This window comes from Pseudophryne corroboree, chromosome 6 (assembly GCF_028390025.1).
Source record: "Pseudophryne corroboree isolate aPseCor3 chromosome 6, aPseCor3.hap2, whole genome shotgun sequence".
In the NCBI taxonomy this organism is placed as follows: Eukaryota; Metazoa; Chordata; class Amphibia; order Anura; family Myobatrachidae; genus Pseudophryne; species Pseudophryne corroboree.
The window spans coordinates 578,559,957-578,579,732 of record NC_086449.1 but is presented as its reverse complement, the minus strand read 5'-3'; the positions used below and the strand labels follow the sequence as shown (position 1 = coordinate 578,579,732).

Genomic DNA, 19,776 nt, shown 5'->3' with positions numbered 1-19,776 from the left:
GTTTTTATAGTATATACACTACCAGTCAAAAGTTTTAGAACATACCTATTTTCTTCTTCTTCCATAGGAAACAAAGGTTGTACGCTTGGGTATAGGCTGGTGAGTAGGGGTCTGGGCAGGCGGGGTAGGCAGGCTTTCCCTGTTAGCTCCACCCCTTGGTGCATTGCCCACAGCAGACATCCACCACAGGGTTATTTCCCCCCCCCCCCCTCTCTCTTCCCTAACAGAGATCCTGAGCAGCCGTTTTAGACACTGCCAGTCTCAGCTTGTCTCCTGCTTGTATTACTTTTCTGTCTGACTTACTACTGTTCATATAGATACTTCTGTTCTGTGACTGCACTGGGGTGAACACCAATTTATGTATTGGCATTCACAATTGTTTATCACTTTTCTACATAACCCCACTTATTTCTTTATTTATTTGTGGAACATTAACATTCATTGTACTACCCCTTATTGGCACATCACTGTGTAACTTGTGTGTGGGGACATTCTTGGAATTCATTAACATGTCTTCCACAGGCAAAGCCTGTGTTGTGTAACTGTAGGACTAGTACTGCTGTACTTTCTCCTCAGGCTCCGGACCATGATTGTCTCTGTTCGGTGTTCCATAGCTATGCAGTGGGAGGTTCCTTTGGCTGCAGCTTATAGACCGGAACCGGCTTGGTTTTCCATAGGTAATGTTGCAGTTAATTAATCAACTTACAACCCCCAGGCCCACTACCCCTGCTAGTCTACCTACAGGCGTGGCCCAAGTTACCAACATTATACCATCTCCGGGTGATTTGCAGCCATCTGCCATAGAACCACCGTGGATGCAGTCCTTCACTCAGTCAGTGCAGTGGTTGGCGCAGGTGTCAGCATCTTTCCAACAGATGCTAGGCAGAGACTGCACATTCAAGCGTAGAGCCTCCAGGTGAGACAGTTCTACACCCGTTTGGTTATGAATCAGTCTCAGAAGTTTCTTCGGACCACAAGGAAAATGTGTCCTACGTCAGATGTTGAGTTCTCCTCTATCCCAGAAGACTCCATACACAGATGGATATAGAGGCCCTGATCAAGGTTAAGCCTGCTCTTTTGACTAAAGATTCAGAGCAGACCTCTATGGCCAGGGCACCGTTATTTAAGCTTCAGAAGAGGGTAGCTGTAGAATTCCCTTCTGTGCAATTTGAGGACCTCCTCGCCCTAATAGGTGCTTACGAGTTTCCAAGTGCGTTGCTTCCTTTTATCTGCTACCAGCTGTGGATCAGGCCAAATGGGAGTCCCCTTCTTCAGTTGATGCTCACATTGCCCGCCTAGTTAAGCAATATTACACTCCTTATCCTAACGCTACATCCAATAAGGATCCAACTGGTAGAATAAATTGCCTTGCGGAAAGTTTCCTAATGCAGGTGGTATTGCTCATCCAGCTCTCTCGTCCACCTGGGTTGCTAAGGCCTTTGGATGCCAGGCAGATGCCCTAGTGGATGGCCTCAGTTGTGATACCCACAAAGACCATTTAGGCTCTTACTTATTCAGGGGATGTTCTCTTTGGCCTGTCTTTACTAGATTCCTGAGTTCCCCCTCCAAGGACTTCAAGCCCTGATCTACCAGACACCCTGCCACCATGGCCTCCTTAGACATCCAGGATTCCTATTTGCATATTCCCATCTGGTCTGTTACCAGCGCTTCCTTGGGTTTGCAGTACGCGAGGGACACTTACAGTTTCAGGCATTGCCATTTGGACTTTTTATGGCTCCTTGTGTCTTCGCAAAAATCATGGCAGCTCCTCTTCGAGGCAGAGGAGTTTGAATTCTTCCTTAGACGACCTTCTTCTCCTGGCCCAGGCACTGTATGTACTCAGGGAACACAGTCTCCTGGGTGGATCATCAGTCTACTTTGACTCCATCTCAGGAGATGCTACATCTAGGGGCATTGCTGGATTCAGCGTTTGTTCCTTCCTGTGGACAAACGTTAGTCCAGAAAACCCCCACCCGGGCAGGGGCTGCCCGTTTAGATCCAGGACTGGGACCTGCTCACCACTGATGAGTCTTCGCAGGTGTGGGGGCGGGGACTTGTCAAGATTTTTTAGGGTGGACGGCTCAGGAGAGCCAGCTACATAGCTTCATAGCTCTCAGCCTAGCTCCACCACTACTCCTGAATCATTTGGTCCAGGTGCAGTCCAACAACACAACAACTATCACCTACATAAACCATCAGGGTGGCACTCGCAGCCACAGCGCCATGAAGGAGGTCAGTTGCATTCTCCATTGGGCAGAGAGACATGTTCCGGCTCTGTCAGCGGTCTACATCCCTGCGGTCCAGAATTTGGAGGTGGACTTCCTAAGCAGCTCAGTCGTTCACTCAGGCGAGTGGGCTCTACATACAGATGACTTTCAGCTCCTGGTTCTCTGCTGGGGCTTGCTGGACATCGTCACGTTGGCGGCTCAACACAATCACAAGCTGTTGAGGTACTGCTCGAGCACCAATGATCCGGGAGCTTTTCTGGTGACCGCCTTAGCGGTTCAGTGGACCTTCCCTCTCATGTAGATCTCCCATGACCCACCACATCACTAATTTCGTGGCTCCTCCGCAAGTTTAAGGGTGACACAGTGATCTTTGTATCTCCCAGTTAACCACAAAGGGCTTAGGACACAGGTCTTTTAGGCCTCCATCTATGCTTCACTGCATCTACCTCTGTGGTCAGATCTTCTTTCTCAGGGCTGTGCTTCCATCCAGATCTAGCCCATCTCACTTTGGTGATGAGGTGGCTCTTGAGATGGATCCAGTATGATATCCCTGCTGACGGGATGCCGCTGGTCAGAATACCGATGCCGGCATGCCAGTAGTGTAAATGCTGACAAACGTGATTCCGGCATCTGCATTATGTCATGTTTTGGGATTCCGGCATCGGCATTCTGTCGGGTATCAAGATTCTGGTATCTTGACCGCATCCCCTTGAGACATCCATCCTGAGAGTTAAGAGGTTCTCAGGATCGTGCTCCATGCCTGGAAATCTCCTACTGCCAGGATTTAGCAGCTGGTTTGGAGGACTTGCTTTGACTGGTGTTCAGCTACAGATTTTAACTTTGCTGATTGCCGGTCCTGGTGTGCCCGACTTCTCATCCCCGTCCAGCTCAGACTCCAAACTCGGGTTGCTCTCTGGTAAGAGGGTCTTTGTGTGGCTGCGGATTATGGCTCTGGAGCGGTGTAGTGGTGTGGCCACAGGGCGTTGTTTGCTCGCTGGGCGGCAGCAGAGAGATGATTTGCATGAGGGGACCCACTGAGCTGAGTGGCCATGGCGTTTGCTGCTCAGTGATGTGTCCCCAAGGAGGGCAGTATGTGTTCGCCAGGAAAAGGGGTGGGGGGAGCTGCATAGCATTGTGGCTGCGGAGGAGTACCATTGTACTTGTGTACAAATGTGGTCAGCATTACTGGAGGGGGGTGTCGGGTTGGAGCAGGGGATCTGTGCAGAGCAATGAGGGGCCCACCATTTTATTATATACATACAATTGCAGTCATTGAGTGGTCTAATACGGTACTGTACAAATGTTTTAGGCAGGTATGGAAAAAATGCTGCAAAGTAAGAATGCTTTAAGTAATAGAAGTGTTAATGGTTTATTTTTTTCAATTAATAAAATGCAAAGTGAACAGAAGATAAATCAAAATCAGTATTTGGTGTGACCACCCTTTGCCTTCAAAACAGCATCAATACTTCTAGGTACACTTGCAGACAGTTTTTGAAGTAACTCGGCAGGAAGGTTGTTCCAAACATATTGGGGAACTAACCACAGATCTTCGTGTAATCCCAAACAGACTCAATGTTGAGATCAGGGCTCTGTGGGGTGCATATCATCATTTCCAGGACTCTTGTTCTTCTTACGCTGAAGATAGTTCTTAATGACATTTGCTGTATGTTTAGGTTTGTTGTCTTGCTGCAGAATAAGTGTGAATCCAATCGGACGCCTCCTTGGTAGTATTGCATGATGGGTATGTACCTGCCTGTATTTCTCAACATTGAGGACACCATTGGTTCTGGATACTACATTCTCATTCTGGCTCCTAGATTTTGGAAAAAATTGTCAAGCCCTGCCCTACGGTAGTTTCTGGGTTTCACACCAACCAGGAGATTGTGGTCCCTTTTTCTCAGGTACTGGATTCTTTGCTGGAGTAGGCCTCTTTAGATGCTGTGAAAGCCCTCTGGATTTATGTAGACAGGGTTAGGAATTTCTGTAGAACGGATTTGCTTTTTGTCCTGTATGACTTTCACAAACGAGCCTGGCCAGCTACTAAGCAGGCTTTGGCCAGGTGGCTTTGTTTGACTAGCCGAAATACGTATTAGACAGCGGGCCTTCCTGCCCCTGCCGTGGTAACTGCTTATTCTACCCGGCCAGGGTCAGTTTAAACTTCTTGGGCAACATGACATGGCGTCTCTGTGGAGCAGCTTTGTAAAGCAGCCACATGGTCCTCTGCCCATACATTTGTGAGATTTTATTCCTTTGACACCTTCGCCTCCCCAGATACAGCTTTTGGGTAGTAGGTTTTCAGCACTGCTGAGGTGTGACCCCTTGCTTAACTGGATAGCTTTGGACGTCCCACTGTACAGTCTGTGTCCCCTATGGAGGAAGAAGAAAATTAGATTGTATATTCTTACCTGTAAAATCCTTTTCTTTGAATCCATAGGAGACACCCTAACGCACCTGGCATGCTGAGTTTTTGCTCTACTACCGGTTCCCCTGTTCACTGTGTGTTTGGACCGTGTGTGCCGCTCTTCCTCCTTCTCGCTTCTGGCCTTGGGCTTATCTTAACCGTCTGCCTGTGGCTTGGGGGTGGGGTATAGGGTATGGGAAATCTGGGCTTCTGAGAGAAAAAAATAACCATTTGGTGCCCAGTGGGTGAGAAGGGTGTCAGAACCATGGGGCCTCCGCTGCCAGATGCCAATGCTGGGAAGTAGTCCACACACTTCCCAGCCAGTGCTGTCTTCTGAGTATTCGCATGGCAGCCGCACGGGCTGAAACTCCTGGGGCTGTGTGCGCAATGTAGCTTTGGAAGGAGAAGCAGTAGTGCCCTGGGGGCCACTTACTCCTCAGTTCCAGCGGCAGCCCACACTCTTCATACTGCAGATGGCACCACATACGGGTGAGATGGATTTCAGAGCCCGGAGGCCCATGCTACCAATGCTGGGGAGTAGTTCACGCGCCTCCCAGCTGCCACTATTTCCTGAGTATTCGCCTGGCAGTTGCAAGGGATTCAAATCCCGGCTGTGCGCGGTACAGCTATGAAAGGAGGAGGACAGCGGTGCCAGGAGGTAAGTATTATATATTAATCAAGCTAATTGGAAACTTCTAATTGCTTAATTATTCATTAGAGGGTATGTCCAATGGGTCCTAAAGCAAGGCCCAACATTTTTTCCTTGATAAAGATTTTTGGAAAATTTGGACTTGCACAGAATGTGCTCCATAGAAAAAACACGCTGTGTGAGAAAAAAAATAAATAAAAAAAATAAATCATGCACCCAATTTGAATACCATAAATCTCACACCTGCCGGAAAAACCCTTTGGTGCAAGATTTTTTTTAAAGATTCGCCTGTAATTGAATAGGGGGGAAGTCAACTAGGAGCGAGGTAAAAATCGTTGCTTACCTCGCGCCCAATTTTGGATTACCGCAGGTATGAGCGCTTCCGATACGCACGGTATCCAATACAAAAAAGAGGATTATCAAAGTTGAACAGAAAAATAAATAAAAAGAAATGATACTCACCGGTTCAGTACCTCCATGGGTCCCGATAGTTTCCCCTCCATCTTGTCACTGGGAAGGAGGCTGCTGGGAGGCGCAAGGGCTGCTGGGAGATGTAGTTCTCCCAGCAGCTGGCTCCAGGTGGATTTACACTTACAACGGTAGACACACACACTGCTGCTGCAGAAGCCCTGGCTCCCGACATTAGAAGACGATCCCGCTTCAAAAGGTGAGTCATTATTAGCTAATTGGAAACTTCCAATTCTTAATTAGTCCTCAGGAGGGGTGCTGCCGGGGTAAAACAAGTCCTGGTTTTTCTTCCTAAAAATAACGATTTTAGAGAAAAATATCTGGCTCTGGGGGTGCGAGAAAAGACCTGTGATTTCTATAGAAGGAGGAGGTATTATGTAGTAAGTACAGCAGGTCCTTCTATGATTTCATTACCGATATAAGCAGAGGTGTGTGCTCTATTGCAATAGCTAAACTAATTGGGGTACTGTATGTCCGTTGCGTTGTCACAGTATATTTAGACTTTTATACTTTCTTTTTCATCCACTAGGGGTCACTGGAGTACTCTTGGGATATGGACGGTTCCACAGGAACTAGGCACTGAATAAATTAAAATTTGAGGCTACTCCTCCCCTCCATATCCCAGAGTACCTCAGTGTTTTTTCGGTGCTCACAGAGCAACAAGGCTTGTGGAGTTGGTCCACAATTATTGGATTTCTTTTGATTTTTTCAATGTTCCATATCCCTTCCCCCCTTCCAGAAAGGCGAGGGTCCGGGATAGTGCAAATGAGAGTTAGTTGTAAAAGGCAGGCTCTATAGCCTAGTGAGTAACTTTGCTGCCACAGTGATGTTCCCTGCACACAGAAATGTCAGGGTCACTGGATAAAATCTCATGTTCAACTCTTGTTGATAAAAGGGAAAGTATGTTTACTAGAATACAGCAGCGCTGCATATGTATTACAATAGGCTATTAAGTCTTTGTTAAACAGGATACAAGTTATATGTGCAGGTTTGAATGCAACATAAGATGTTTATTAAATCTGCTTACATAATTATAAGTCTGCACTTTGTGTTATACTGTGAGCATGGGGACATATTTAACCATGCTTCCTGTTGTTTTTCCTGTTGTATTTCCAGAATTTCCTGTATTACATCTCTCCTCCATTGAAGGCGCAGGGGTGTTAAGGGGAATTTGGGATCAGGCATATTGCTGGCGTGCACTGCACTTGGCCAGATATATATTTATAGAGACACCTTAGTGCTATTTACTGAGTCGCGCAAGTTGTCTGTCCTTTGTATTTTGTATTGTCTGTCTGCATAATGAGTAAGACACCAGCAAAGACTAAAAAGCAGTTTCCCTGCCATGTCTAAGAGTGTATTACATGGATCTAAACTCACTTCTCTTACTATTATTTATATCATAACTGTTTATAATGATATTATCCTAAAGACTGCACATCTGAATCATGGCTGTGGTCAGCTAAATACTGGCTTTGTTCACTGTTGTAAAGTAAGATGTGTTATACAATTGGTCAGCACATGGTGCTTATAAAACAGAATCTGTGGAGCACTGCAAGCATTGTGAGTTCAGGTCTCACCTGCAGCAGCTTTGTTTAATTCACTTAGCCACACCACACTGGATAACCCAATCTCATCTGATCTTGGAGGCTAAGCAGTGTTGGGCCTGGTTAGCCACCTGGGAATACAAGGTGCTGTAGGTATTTTTAATCTACAGCCACACCACACTGGATACGCCCAATCTCATCTGATCTTGGAAGCTAAGCAGTGTTGCATATTGGGGGTAATTCCAAGTTGATCACAGCAGGATTTTTGATAGCAATTGGGCAAAACCATGTGCACTGCAGGGGTGACAGATATAACATGTGCAGAGAGAGTTAGATTTGGGTGTGGTGAGTTCAATCTGCAATCTAATTTGCAGTGTAAAAATAAAGCAGCCAGTATTTACCCTGCACAGAAACAAAATAACCCACCCAAATCTAACTCTTTCTGCACATGTTATATCTGCCTCCCCTGCAGTGCACATGGTTTTGCCCAGTTGCTATCAAAAATCCTGCTGCGATCAACTTGGATTTACCCCCATTGTTCTGCCATCTGGGAGGAAACTGGTGATCCAACTAGATTGCATACTAATGCATGCTAGTTTAAACTGTTAAAAAGATACATTCTGGTTAGCTCAGTTTGGGCGTACACTATCAATATAAACCTACCATAGGTTTTACAGTCATGATAGCTCCCCAGAGCCCGCTCCCTAGAGCGCGCTCCCGGTGCCGGCCACTAGGTAGGGCCCATTAACTAAGCTGCGGTTAAGCAGCAGACATCTCAGGTTTTTAAGCCTGTGAGAGGTCACATTTAGTTTCAGACTTCTAAGAATTATTATACCTCTGAATCAGGATATATCTGGATATATGTATATGGGTATATAATATATATGTGTATGTATGCATATATGAAATATATATATATATATTTATAAAGGTTGAGTATGTGTGAATATACATTGTTGTATGTATGTGTGTGTGTGTGTGTATATATATATATATATATATATATATATATATGTGCAAACATCCGGCACTAACTTCTGCTGTTGCTTAAAATAATCACTCCGGTGCCTTCCAGGGGTTCAGCGTCCCAGTATATGAAAGCGTGATGGCGGCACTCAGAGATTTGCAAAGTGCTTACAAAATGCTGTTTATTTCAACGTTTCGGGCTCCTGCCCGTCGTCAGGAACATACAAAAAAAAAAAAAAAAAAGGAGCCCGAAACGTTGAAATAAACAGCATTTTGTAAGCACTTTGCAAATCTCTGAGTGCCGCCATCACGCTTTCATATATATATATATATATATATATAATATGCTGACATTAAAAATCTATTTTGCAATAAGCAAGACTACAGTGGCGCAATTGGTCAGCACACAGTGCTTATTAAACAGTATCTGTTGAGCACTGCAAACATTGTGAGTTCAGGCCTCACCTGCAGCAGCTTTGCTTATTGTTTTTACAGGTGGCTTTGTAGCCAAGTGGTTAGGCTTCCCGCCCACAGTGAACATTGTGATTGCATGGACACTGGTTCAGATCCTGGTTTAACAGGTGTTTAAAAACAAACAAACAAACAAACAAACATGGTAGGACACCATTTTTAACGTTACTTCCTGGTTCTTTCCCGGAGGTTGCTGCCCTACAACACTCAGCTTCTGGAGGAGCGGGGTGTTGTTAGGAATTTAATTTATTAATTGTTTTTGTACAGCATGACTCTACAGGAAGATTCACTATTGCTGGTAACCACATGCACGGTAATGCAGGTTTATACACACGTTACTTCCGTGGTGTACTTACTGGTTGGGGTACATGATCACTAAGTCTAATGCATAGTCAAACAAGCAGCTTCGCTGCAAAGTCGGTCACACAGTGTGTCGGACAGATATGACTGCACAGACAGACCCTTACCGGTCCTCTTTGGGGGGAATGCGGGCGCATGTACTGCCTGAGAGGAAAAATTGACTGTTTCAGCTAGATTGTTGCGGTCGATTCGCCGCCAACCCTCATAGCACCAGGCCAGTACGTCAGGTTCTCAGCGAAGGCTGAACAATTTCCAATGAGAGACTATTGCAATTATTGGGCGTTTAACTACCTATCGGAGTGTACCCTACACAGCAGTAGGGCTGTTACTTCGCCCTGCTTTGGTAAGGGTTTGAGGTAACAAGGCTGTAGTGGCAGGGCACTCCAGTTCAGGTTTGCCCTAAACAAAGACCACCTAACACTTCTTGCTGCCTACAGCTTCTGTGGACGTTGGCAGTTGGTTCTTGCGTTTTCAGCTTCACTAGTGGCACACAACGTCCTCTTTGGCTACGTTCCTAACAGGCGGAGTCGGATTCCAAACGAGAATAGATCGCAGACCAAGTGGGGGGGAAAATCTGATTTCTCTAACGTCCTAGTGGATGCTGGGGACTCCGTAAGGACCATGGGGAATAGACGGGCTCCGCAGGAGACAGGGCACTCCAAGAAAGAATTAGGACTACTGGTGTGCACTGGCTCCTCCCTCTATGTCCCTCCTCCAGACCTCAGTTAGAATCTGTGCCCGGTCAGAGCTGGGTGCACTTTAGTGAGCTCTCCTGAGCTTGCTAATAAGAAAGTATTTTATTAGGATTTTTTATTTTCAGAGAGATCTGCTGGCAACAGACTCTCTGCTACGTGGGACTGAGGGGAGAGACGCAAACCTACTAACTGCGGATAGGTTGCGCTTCTTAGGCTACTGGACACCATTAGCTCCAGAGGGATCGCACACAGGAACTCAACCTTGGTCGTCCGTTCCCGGAGCCGCGCCGCCGTCCCCCTCGCAGAGCCAGAAGACAGAAGCCGGCGAGTGAAGCAAGAAGACATCAAAATCGGCGGCAGAAGACTCCTGTCTTCATATGAGGTAGCGCACAGCACTGCAGCTGTGCGCCATTGCTCCCACACTAACCCACACACTCCGGTCACTGTAGGGTGCAGGGGGGGGGGGGGGCGCCCTGGGCAGCAATTGAGTATCTCCTGGCAAAATAGAGCATATATACAGCTGGGCACTGTATATATGCATGAGCCCCCGCCATTATTTTACACAAAATCGCGGGACAGAAGCCCGCCGCTGAGGGGGCGGGGCTTCTTCCTCAGCACTCACCAGCGCCATTTTCTCTCCGCTGAGAGGAAGCTCCCCAGGCTCTCCCCTGCAGAAGCACGATAGAAGAGGGTGAAAAGAGAGGGGGGGCACATAAATTTGGCGTAAAAACAATATTTACAGCAGCTACTGGGTTAACACTACGTTACTGTGTGATTCCTGGGTCATATAGCGCTGGGGTTTGTGCTGGCATACTCTCTCTCTGTCTCTCCAAAGGGCCTTGTGGGGGAACTGTCTTCAAATAGAGCATCCCCTGTGTGTGTGGTGTGTCGGTACGTGTGTGTCGACATGTCTGAGGTAAAAGGCTCCCCTAAGGAGGAGATAGAGCAAATATGTGTGAGGGTGTCTCCGTCGACAACGCCGACACCTGTTGGATATGTGTAATTAAGTGCTGAGGTGAATTTATTGCACAAAAGATTAGAGAACAGACAGGAAATCTACCCATGTCTGTCCCTCTGTCGCAGAGACCTTCAGTGTCTCTCAATGCTCACTATCCAAAATAATAAACACTGATGTCGACACGGAGATTGACTCCAGTGTCGACTACGATAATGCAAAGTTACAGCCAAAATGGCAGAAAAGTATTCAATATATGATTATTGTAATAAAAGATGATTTGCATATCACTGATGACTCATCTGTCCCTGACACAAGGGTACACATGTTTAAGGGGAAGAAAGCTGAGGTAAATTTCCCTCCTCTCATGAGGAAAAAGAGCGGAATCTCCAGACACGAGACTGCAGTTTCCCACAAAGAATTCTCAGGCAGTATCCTTTCCCCACTAGGGCCAGGATACGATGGGAATCTTCCCCTAGGGTGTCACGTTTGCCCAAAAGGTAACCTGTCGTAACAGCTATTCTCAGGGATCCTGCAGATAGCGTGCACATTCTGGTACACTACTCAGACCGGCGATTGTGTCGGCATGGGTTTATAGCGCTGGGGCAGAGTGGACAGGTACCTTATCAGCAGAGATTGAGACCCTAGTATGTAGATATATATAGATATATGTATATATAGAGATATATATATATATATATTAAAGATGCTGTCTTAAGAGATTTATATATATATATATATATATATATATATATATATATATAATAAATAAAACATGCCCAAAGAGACATGAGTATACTGGGTCCTAGAGACAAAGCTATGTCGATTTCTGCTTGACGTGTCCTGTAGAATATGCAATGGACAGATGATGCCTACTTAAGAGGCATATGGAAGGCTGAGGATTGTGTGGAGAAGGGTTCTCGGACCTGGTCTCCACAGCTATAGCTGGTAATTCTGTTATTTTGCCTTATATTCCTGCACAGCCTAGGAAAGCGCAACAAAGAAACAAGAAAGTCCGAGGTGCGTCCTTTCTTGCCAGAGGCGGGGGCAGAGGAAAGAAGCTGCACAACACAGCTAGGTCCCAGGAACAGAAGTCCTCCCCGGCCTCTACAAAAATCCACCGCATGTCGCTGGGGCTCCACAGGCGGAGCTAGGCCCGGTGGGTGCACGCCTGTGTAAGTTCAGCCACAAGTGGGTTCACTCCCTGTTAGGTCCCTGGGCAATAGATATTGTGTCTCAGGGATGCAAGCTGGACTTTGAGAAGATGCCCCCTCACGGACGGCCTTGCCGGCTTCCCCCCACGAGAGGGAAACAGTGTTAACTGCAATTCACAAATTGTATCTTCAGCAGGTGGTGGTCAAGGTTCCCCTCCTTCAACAGGGAAAGGGTTATTATTCGACCATGTTTGTACTACCGAAACCGGACGGTTCGGTCTGACCCATATTGAATTTAAAATTCCTGAACATATACCTGAAAAGGTTCAAGTTCAAGATGGAATCGCTCAGAGCGGTCATCGCAAGCCTGGAAGGGGGGGATTATATGGTGTCTCGGGACATAAAGGATGCATACCTTCATGTCCCCATTTATCCACCTCATCAGGCGTACCACAGATTTGTGGTACAGGATTGTCATTACCCATTCCAGACGTTGCCGTTTGGTCTGTCCACGGCACCGAGAATATTTACCAAGGTAATGGCAGAAATGATGATGCTTCTGCGAAAGCAAGGAGTTACAATTATCCCATACTTGGACGATCTCCTCATAAAGGCGAGGTCCAGAGAGCAGTTGCTGATCAGCGTAGCACACTCTCGGGAGGTGTTGCAACAGCACGGCTGGGTTCTGAATATTCCAAAGTCGCAGCTGATTCCTACGACGCGTCTGCCCTTCTTGGGCATGATTCTGGACACAGACCAGAAGAAGGTTTTTCTCCCGGCGGAGAAGGCTCAGGAGCTCGTGACTCTGGTCAGAGGCCTCTTAAAACCAAAACAGGTGTCGGTGCATCAATGCACGCGAGTCCTGGGAAAGATGGTGGCGTCATACGAAGCCATTCCCTTCGGCAGGTTCCAGGCGAGGACCTGTCAGTGGGATCTGTTGGACAGGTGGTCCGGATCGCATCTTCAGATGCAGCGGCTGATCACCCTATCCCCCAGGGCCAGGGTGTCTCTTCTGTGGTGGCTGCAGAGTGCTCACCTTATCGAGGGTCGCAGGTTCGGCATTCAGGACTGGGTCCTGGTGACCACGGATGCAAGCCTCCGAGGGTGGGGGGCAGTCACACAGGGAAGAAATTTCCAGGGTCTGTGGTCAAGTCAGGAGACTTGTCTGCACATCAATATCCTGGAACTAAGGGCCATATACAACGCCCTAAGTCAAGCGGAGACCCTGCTTCGCGACCAACCGGTTCTGATCCAGTCAGACAATATGACTGCAGTGGCTCATGTAAACCGCCAAGGCGGGGCGGAGAATCACGTAAAAGCACTGTTAGCAGTGTTCATTCCGGGAGTTGACAACTGGGAAGCAGACTTCCTCAGCAGGCACAACCTCCACCCGGGAGAGTGGGGACTTCATCAAGAAGTCTTCATACAGATTACAAGTCGTTGGGAACTGCCACAGGTGGACATGATGGCATCCCGCCTCAACAAAAAGCTACAAATGTATTGCGCCAGGTCAAGAGACCCTCAGGCGATAGCTGTGGACGCACTAGTGACACCGTGGGTGTTCCAGTCGGTTTATGTATTTCCTCCTCTTCCTCTCATACCCAAGGTGCTGAGAATCGTAAGAAAAGGAGGAGTGAGAACAATACTCATTGATCCGGTTTGGCCAAGAAGGACTTGGTATCCGGAATTGCAAGAAATGCTCACAGAGGACCCATGGCCTCTGCCTCTCAGACAGGATCTGTTGCAACAGGGGCCCTGTCTGTTCCAAGACTTACCGCGGCTGCGTTTGACGGCATGGCGGTTGAACGCCGGATCCTAGCAGAAAAAGGCATTCCGGATGAGGTTATTCCTACGCTAATAAAGGCTAGGAAGGACGTAACGGCTAAGCATTATCACCGTATATGGCGAAAATATGTTGCTTGGTGTGAGGCCAGGAATGCCCCTACGGAGGAATTCCAGCTGGGCCGTTTCCTTCACTTCCTACAGTCGGGAGTGACTTTGGGCTTAAAATTGGGGTCCATTGAGGTCCAGATTTCAGCCCTATCCATTTTCTTTCAAAAGGAACTGGCTTCTCTTCCTGAAGTTCAGACGTTTGTAAAGGGAGTGCTGCATATTCAGCCCCTTTTGTGCCACCAGTGGCACCTTGGGATCTTAACGTGGTGTTGAGTTTCCTGAAATCACACTGGTTTGAGCCACTTAAAACCGTGGAGTTAAAATATCTCACGTGGAAGGTGGTCATGCTGTTGGCCTTATCTTTGGCTAGGCGTGTGTCAGAATTGGCGGCTTTGTCACATAAAAGCCCCTATCTGGTTTTCCATATGGACAGGGCAGAATTACGGACTCGTCCGCAATTTCTGCCAAAAGTGGTGTCATTTTTTCATTTGAACCAACCTATTGTGGTACCTGCGGCTACTCGTGACTTGGAGGATGCCAAGTTACTAGAGGTAGTCAGGGCTTTGAAGGTTTATGTAGCCAGAACGGCTGGAGTCAGGAAACCTGAGTCGTTGTTTATCCTGTATGCATCCAACAAGCTGGGTGCTCCTGCTTCAAAGCAAACTATTGCTCGCTGGATCTGTAACACGATTCAGCAGGCTCATTTTGCGGCTGGATTGCCGCCTCCAAAATCAGTAAAAGCCCATTCGACAAGGAAGGTGGGCTCTTCTTGGGCGGCTGCCCGAGGGGTCTCGGCATTACAACTTTGCCGAGCTGCTACTTGGTCAGGTTCAAACACTTTTGCAAAGTTCTACAAGTTTGATACCCTGGCTGAGGAGGACCTTGTGTTTGCTCATTCGGTGCTGCAGAGTCATCCGCACTCTCCCGCCCGTTTGGGAGCTTTGGTATAATCCCCATGGTCCTTACGGAGTCCCCAGCATCCACTAGGACGTTAGAGAAAATAAGATTTTACTTACCGGTAAATACATTTCTCGTAGTCCGTAGTGGATGCTGGGCGCCCGTCCCAAGTGCGGACTTCTTCTGCAATGCTTGTATATAGTTATTGCTTACATAAGGGTTATGTTATGGTTGCATCAGGTTGGTCTGATGCTCTGTTGTTGTTCATACTGTTAACTGGGTAAGTTTATCACGAGTTATACGGTGTGATTTGTGTGGCTGGTATGAGTCTTACCTTGGATTCCAAAATCCTTTCCTTGTACTGTCAGCTCTTCCGGGCACAGTTTCCTTAACTGAGGTCTGGAGGAGGGACATAGAGGGAGGAGCCAGTGCACACCAGTAGTCCTAATTCTTTCTTGGAGTGCCCTGTCTCCTGCGGAGCCCGTCTATTCCCCATGGTCCTTACGGAGTCCCCAGCATCCACTACGGACTACGAGAAATAGATTTACCGGTATTATTTATTATTTATTTTCCTACCATTGTCTACGCGAATTCCTGAATGATTCCGTCTCAACGACTTCAATTCTTAGGTATGATTCTCGATACGGTAAATCAAAGAATTTACCTACCCGAACAGAAAGTACAGGTCATTCGTCATCTGGTACAATTAGTGCTCAAGCCACGCACAGTCTCGGTTCATTTGTGCATTCGCCTATTAGGCACAATGGTGGCGGCTTTTCGAAGCGCTTCAGTTTGGAAGACTTCACTCACGTCCTTTTCAACTGGATGTGCTCGCACAGTGGTCGGGCTCGCATCTGCAGATTTACCGCAGGGTGAGGTTGTCTCCAAGGGCCAGAGTGTCTCTACTCTGGTGGCTCAAAGTACAGAATCTAACCGCAGGGAAACGGTTCGGCGCCTGGAATTGGATAATTCTCACAGCGGACGCGAGTCTCAGAGGTTGGAGAGCTCTAGTTCAAAATTATCAGCTCCAGGGTCTCTGGGCGGATCACGAAAGATTGCTGTCTATAAATGTCCTGGAACTCCGGGCAATTTACAATGCGCTACGACAAGCAGTGCACATGCTGCAGGCTCAGGCTGTTCAGGTGCAGTCAGACAATGCGACGGTGGTTGCATACATCAACAAACAAGGAGGAACGAAAAGCCGTATGGCAATGCGGGAAGTAGCTCGAATCCTCAATTGGGCCGAGTATCACTAAGTGATATTGTCGGCAGTATTCATTCCGGGAGTGGACAACTGGGAGGCGGATTATCTCAGCCGTCTGGATTTTCATCCAGGAGAATGGGCATTAAATCCAGAAGTGTTTCACATGCTGGTCCAGAAGTGGGGTTACCCGCAAGTGGACCTAATGGCATCTCGCCACAATCATCAAACGCCCCAGTACGTGTCCAGAACGAGAGATCCAAAGGCAGTGGCGGTGGATGCTCTCACAATCACGTGGCCATACAGTCTTGTGTATCTGTTTCCACCGTTTCCGCTGCTCCCTCTGTTGCTAAAACGGATCAAAGGGGAGTCCGTCACAGTCATACTAGTGGCGCCTCTTTGGCCTCGGAGAGCTTAGTTCTCGGATCTCCGCGGTCTACTCGCAGACGATCCTTGGCCGCTCCCACTACGTCCGGACCTGTTACAACAGGGTCCGTTCCTTTACCCCGATTTAGCGCGGCTGCGTTTGACGGGGTGGCTGTTGAGACAGCCCTCTTAAGAAGAGAGGGCATTCCAGAATCGGTTATACCAACCATGTTACGAGCTAGGAAGCCGGTTACGGCAGCTCATTATTACAGAATTTGGCGTGCCTATATAGGTTGGTGTGAAGCTCGGAAGTTTCCGACATCATCTTTCAAGTTATCCCGTCTGTTGTTATTTCTACAGATGGGGTTAGATGGAGTTCTGCGTTTATCCACACTAAAAGTGCAGATATCTGCGTTGTCAATTTATTTTCAAAGAAGATTGGCTCTATTGCTGTCGGTTCACACCTTTATACAGGGTGTCCTCAGAGTACAGCCTCCATTCACTCCACCTACTGCGCCATGGGACTTGAATCTGGTTTTAGATTTCTTACAGTCTTTTTATTTTGAACCCTTACAACAAGTGAATATTAAGTTTCTCACTTGGAAAAAATTTTTCTCCCTACCAAAAGTAGTGTCCTCTTCACATCAATCAACCAATAGTAGTTCCTGTGTTAACAGGAGATTCTGGAACCTTGGATGTGGTACGCGCACTACGCGTTTATGTATCCCGAACGTCTACAGTTCGTAAAACGGATACATTGTTTGTCCTCTATGATGCGGCCAAGATGGGTTGGCCAGCTTCTAAGCAGACCTTATCCAGATGGATAAAACTGACCATACGTCAGGCTTACCTTCATGCTAGGTTACAGCCGCCTACATCAGTAACAGCTCATTCCACACGTTCTGTGGGAACGTCATGGGCAGCTGGTCGTGGAGCTTCTACGACACAGCTTTGCCGTGCGGCTACATGGTCTTCAGTGCACACGTTTGTGCGCTTTTACAAGTTTGATACTTTTGCGGCATCAGCATCTAGCTTTGGCCGTCTAGTGTTACAGGTGCCAAACAGCTCTCCCGCCCACGGGGGAAATTTTGGTACGTCCCAAGAGTACTCCAGTGACCCCTAGTGGATGAAAAAGAAAATAGGATTTTGGTACTTACCACGTAAATCCTTTTCTTTGAATCCATAGGGGGCACTGGACGCCCACCCAGACCAGTTATACCTGGTTTGTGGTAGGTTCAGAGAATCTTATGGTAACACACTCTCACCGACTGGTTCAAATTAGCAAGTTCTATCGGGTTTGGTGTCAACTGTTAGTTGTCAGTAACGTTATGTGTCAACTTTATTGTTGTCCGTTTTGTTATATGTAATTCTCCATTGTAAACCTTTTATAGCTCCTGTTCGGCTCAGTAAAAAAACACTGAGGTACTCTGGGATATGGAGGGGAGGAGTAGTCTCAAATTTTAATTTATTCAGTGCCTAGTTCCTGTGGAACCGTCCATATCCCAAGAGTGCTCCAGTGCCCCCTATGGATTCAAAGAAAAGGATTTACCTGGTAAGTACCAAAATCCTATTTTCTCCTTGAAACCTGTTTGTTTACTAACTAATGTAGACATTGAACTGCTGCATTTTTGCTGTTGTAGTTGGCATTTATCATGTTATTCCGAAGTGTTTTCTTTCTGTGTGTCTTAGGAGCAGTTCAAAGTGGACCATGAGGGGGGCCTACACAATGTCCAGTATCGTGTGGAGTCTCGTTCCGAATTGACCATTGGTGGTGCCCCATGTACTGTGCTGAATATACTGTTGGAATGTGACTTGAATAAGACTCCATGGTGTGCTTTTAATTGAACTCGCAAAGTGTACACGTCATTTGGCGACTTAGAACTGAGAGACTGGCCTTACAGCAGGAAGACACGTGAATCTGTAGTTAGCTATGAACTATAAGACATTTTATATATTGTAATAAAAATGACAAAACTTTTCACTACTTTGTTACTTGGTCAGATGCGGCTATATTATGCTGATTGACTATGGTGAATGCTTTTTATGCAATGGCTTTTTAAAATATATATAATTTTTTATTTCTCTTTCATCCACTAGGGGACACTGGAGTCCTATACAGTAGGAGTGTGAAGCTTGCAACAGGAGGTGTGGCACAATCTAAAATTAGCATTGTCTGCACAGCCGGCTCCTCCCCCTTCACATCCCTCCTCCCTCAGTTTGAAAAATTGTGCACAGAAGGGAGCTCCTGCTCCATAAAGATTTTTTTTTATTTTATTTTTATTTATTTTTTGTGTTGTTATACCTGACTGGCCCAATCCCTCCTAACTAAAATGAGGGTGCAGGCTTTACAAGAGGTAAAACAGTGCCCAATCCCACCTAAATCAAAGGAGGGTGCAGGCTTTACCTAAAGACATTAGGCTATGTCAACCTAATAAAACGGGGACAAAGGTCTTCAGAGTAGAGAGACAAGGATCCCAACTAAAGGGATCTGCATCTCCCTATAGGAAAATCCGAAGCACAGAGTACAGGATTTACTGTGAGTACTGGTGAAAAGAAAATATCTCTATGGGTATAGCCCTCACACTACACGCTGCTGTCTTCCGACTGATGGCCGGACAGACTAGCAGCGCGGCATCCCAGCTCCCGGCGCCGCTCTTACAGCATACGACCGGAGGGCACCAAAATGCCGCGGTGAGCTCTCCCACGCGCTCCCTCCACAGGCACTGTAACAACAGAGGGGGAAAGGACTGCACACGGCTGGCAGCCGCAGCAGCTCCCGGCGCCGCTCTTGTAAGATGCTGAGGTCTCCCACGTGCCCCCCTTTCCACACATGTGGTCAGTGCACGTCAGGCGGAGGGGGCAGGAGAGTGGTAGACGCGACAGGAACGTATCTGCTGTGGAGCAGGGCACTAACAGCAGAGACACATATGCAAACAGACCTGGGGTTTTAAGAGTGAGAGAGTTATCCGCGCTGGGGGAGGGCAGGAACCCAGAGGCGGACGCTGCTGAAGAGAAGCGGGCGGCTCAGTGCAGTCTGAGTCCGGTATGCAGTGGGACCCGGATTCATAGTGTAGGCAGCTTTTGGAGTGCTGAGGGGATCGTGGTCGAGGTGTACATAACTTTTTAGTGGCGGCCATATTTTAATATCTAAAAGGCGCCAAGATGCTGAATGGAAAAGATACGCCCACATCAGTGTAGCCAGGTTTCCTGACCAGTCAGATCAGGGGGAAGGGTTTTTATAATAGAGTTATTGCTCCCTCTGCTGGTGTCTTGTAGGTTAGGACTCTGATGCAGAGGATTTTCCATGTGTTTTTAAACAGATTTATACTTAATAATTTTCAATGGATTTCTAATGCAAAGATCCTGTGAAAATAAAGGGAACAACTGGATATCAACCCCGACCTCAGAACTGAACCACAGTTGGGTGTACGAGGGATGCAGCAAGGCTGTTTTAAAAATGAAAAAAAAAAAATATATATATATAATTTATTTATTTTTCTTTCCTTTCTCAATGATTCCAGCCAAGTC

The 19,776-nt window shown here is 47.1% G+C and overlaps 1 protein-coding gene across 3 annotated transcripts in view; it reads left to right on the top strand.

Annotated features, from left to right (window-relative positions):
• B4GALT7 (beta-1,4-galactosyltransferase 7) overlaps positions 1 to 18,226 on the top strand; it is a 92,409-nt gene extending 74,183 nt beyond the window's left edge. For all 3 annotated transcript variants that reach the window (XM_063927902.1, XM_063927903.1, XM_063927901.1), the window contains exon 6: positions 17,938 to 18,226. In XM_063927902.1, the coding sequence (XP_063783972.1) occupies positions 17,938 to 18,093 (156 nt within the window). In that variant the 3' untranslated portion in view covers positions 18,094 to 18,226. The remainder of the gene's footprint in view (positions 1 to 17,937) is intronic.
• Positions 18,227 to 19,776: the final 1,550 nt, after the last annotated feature.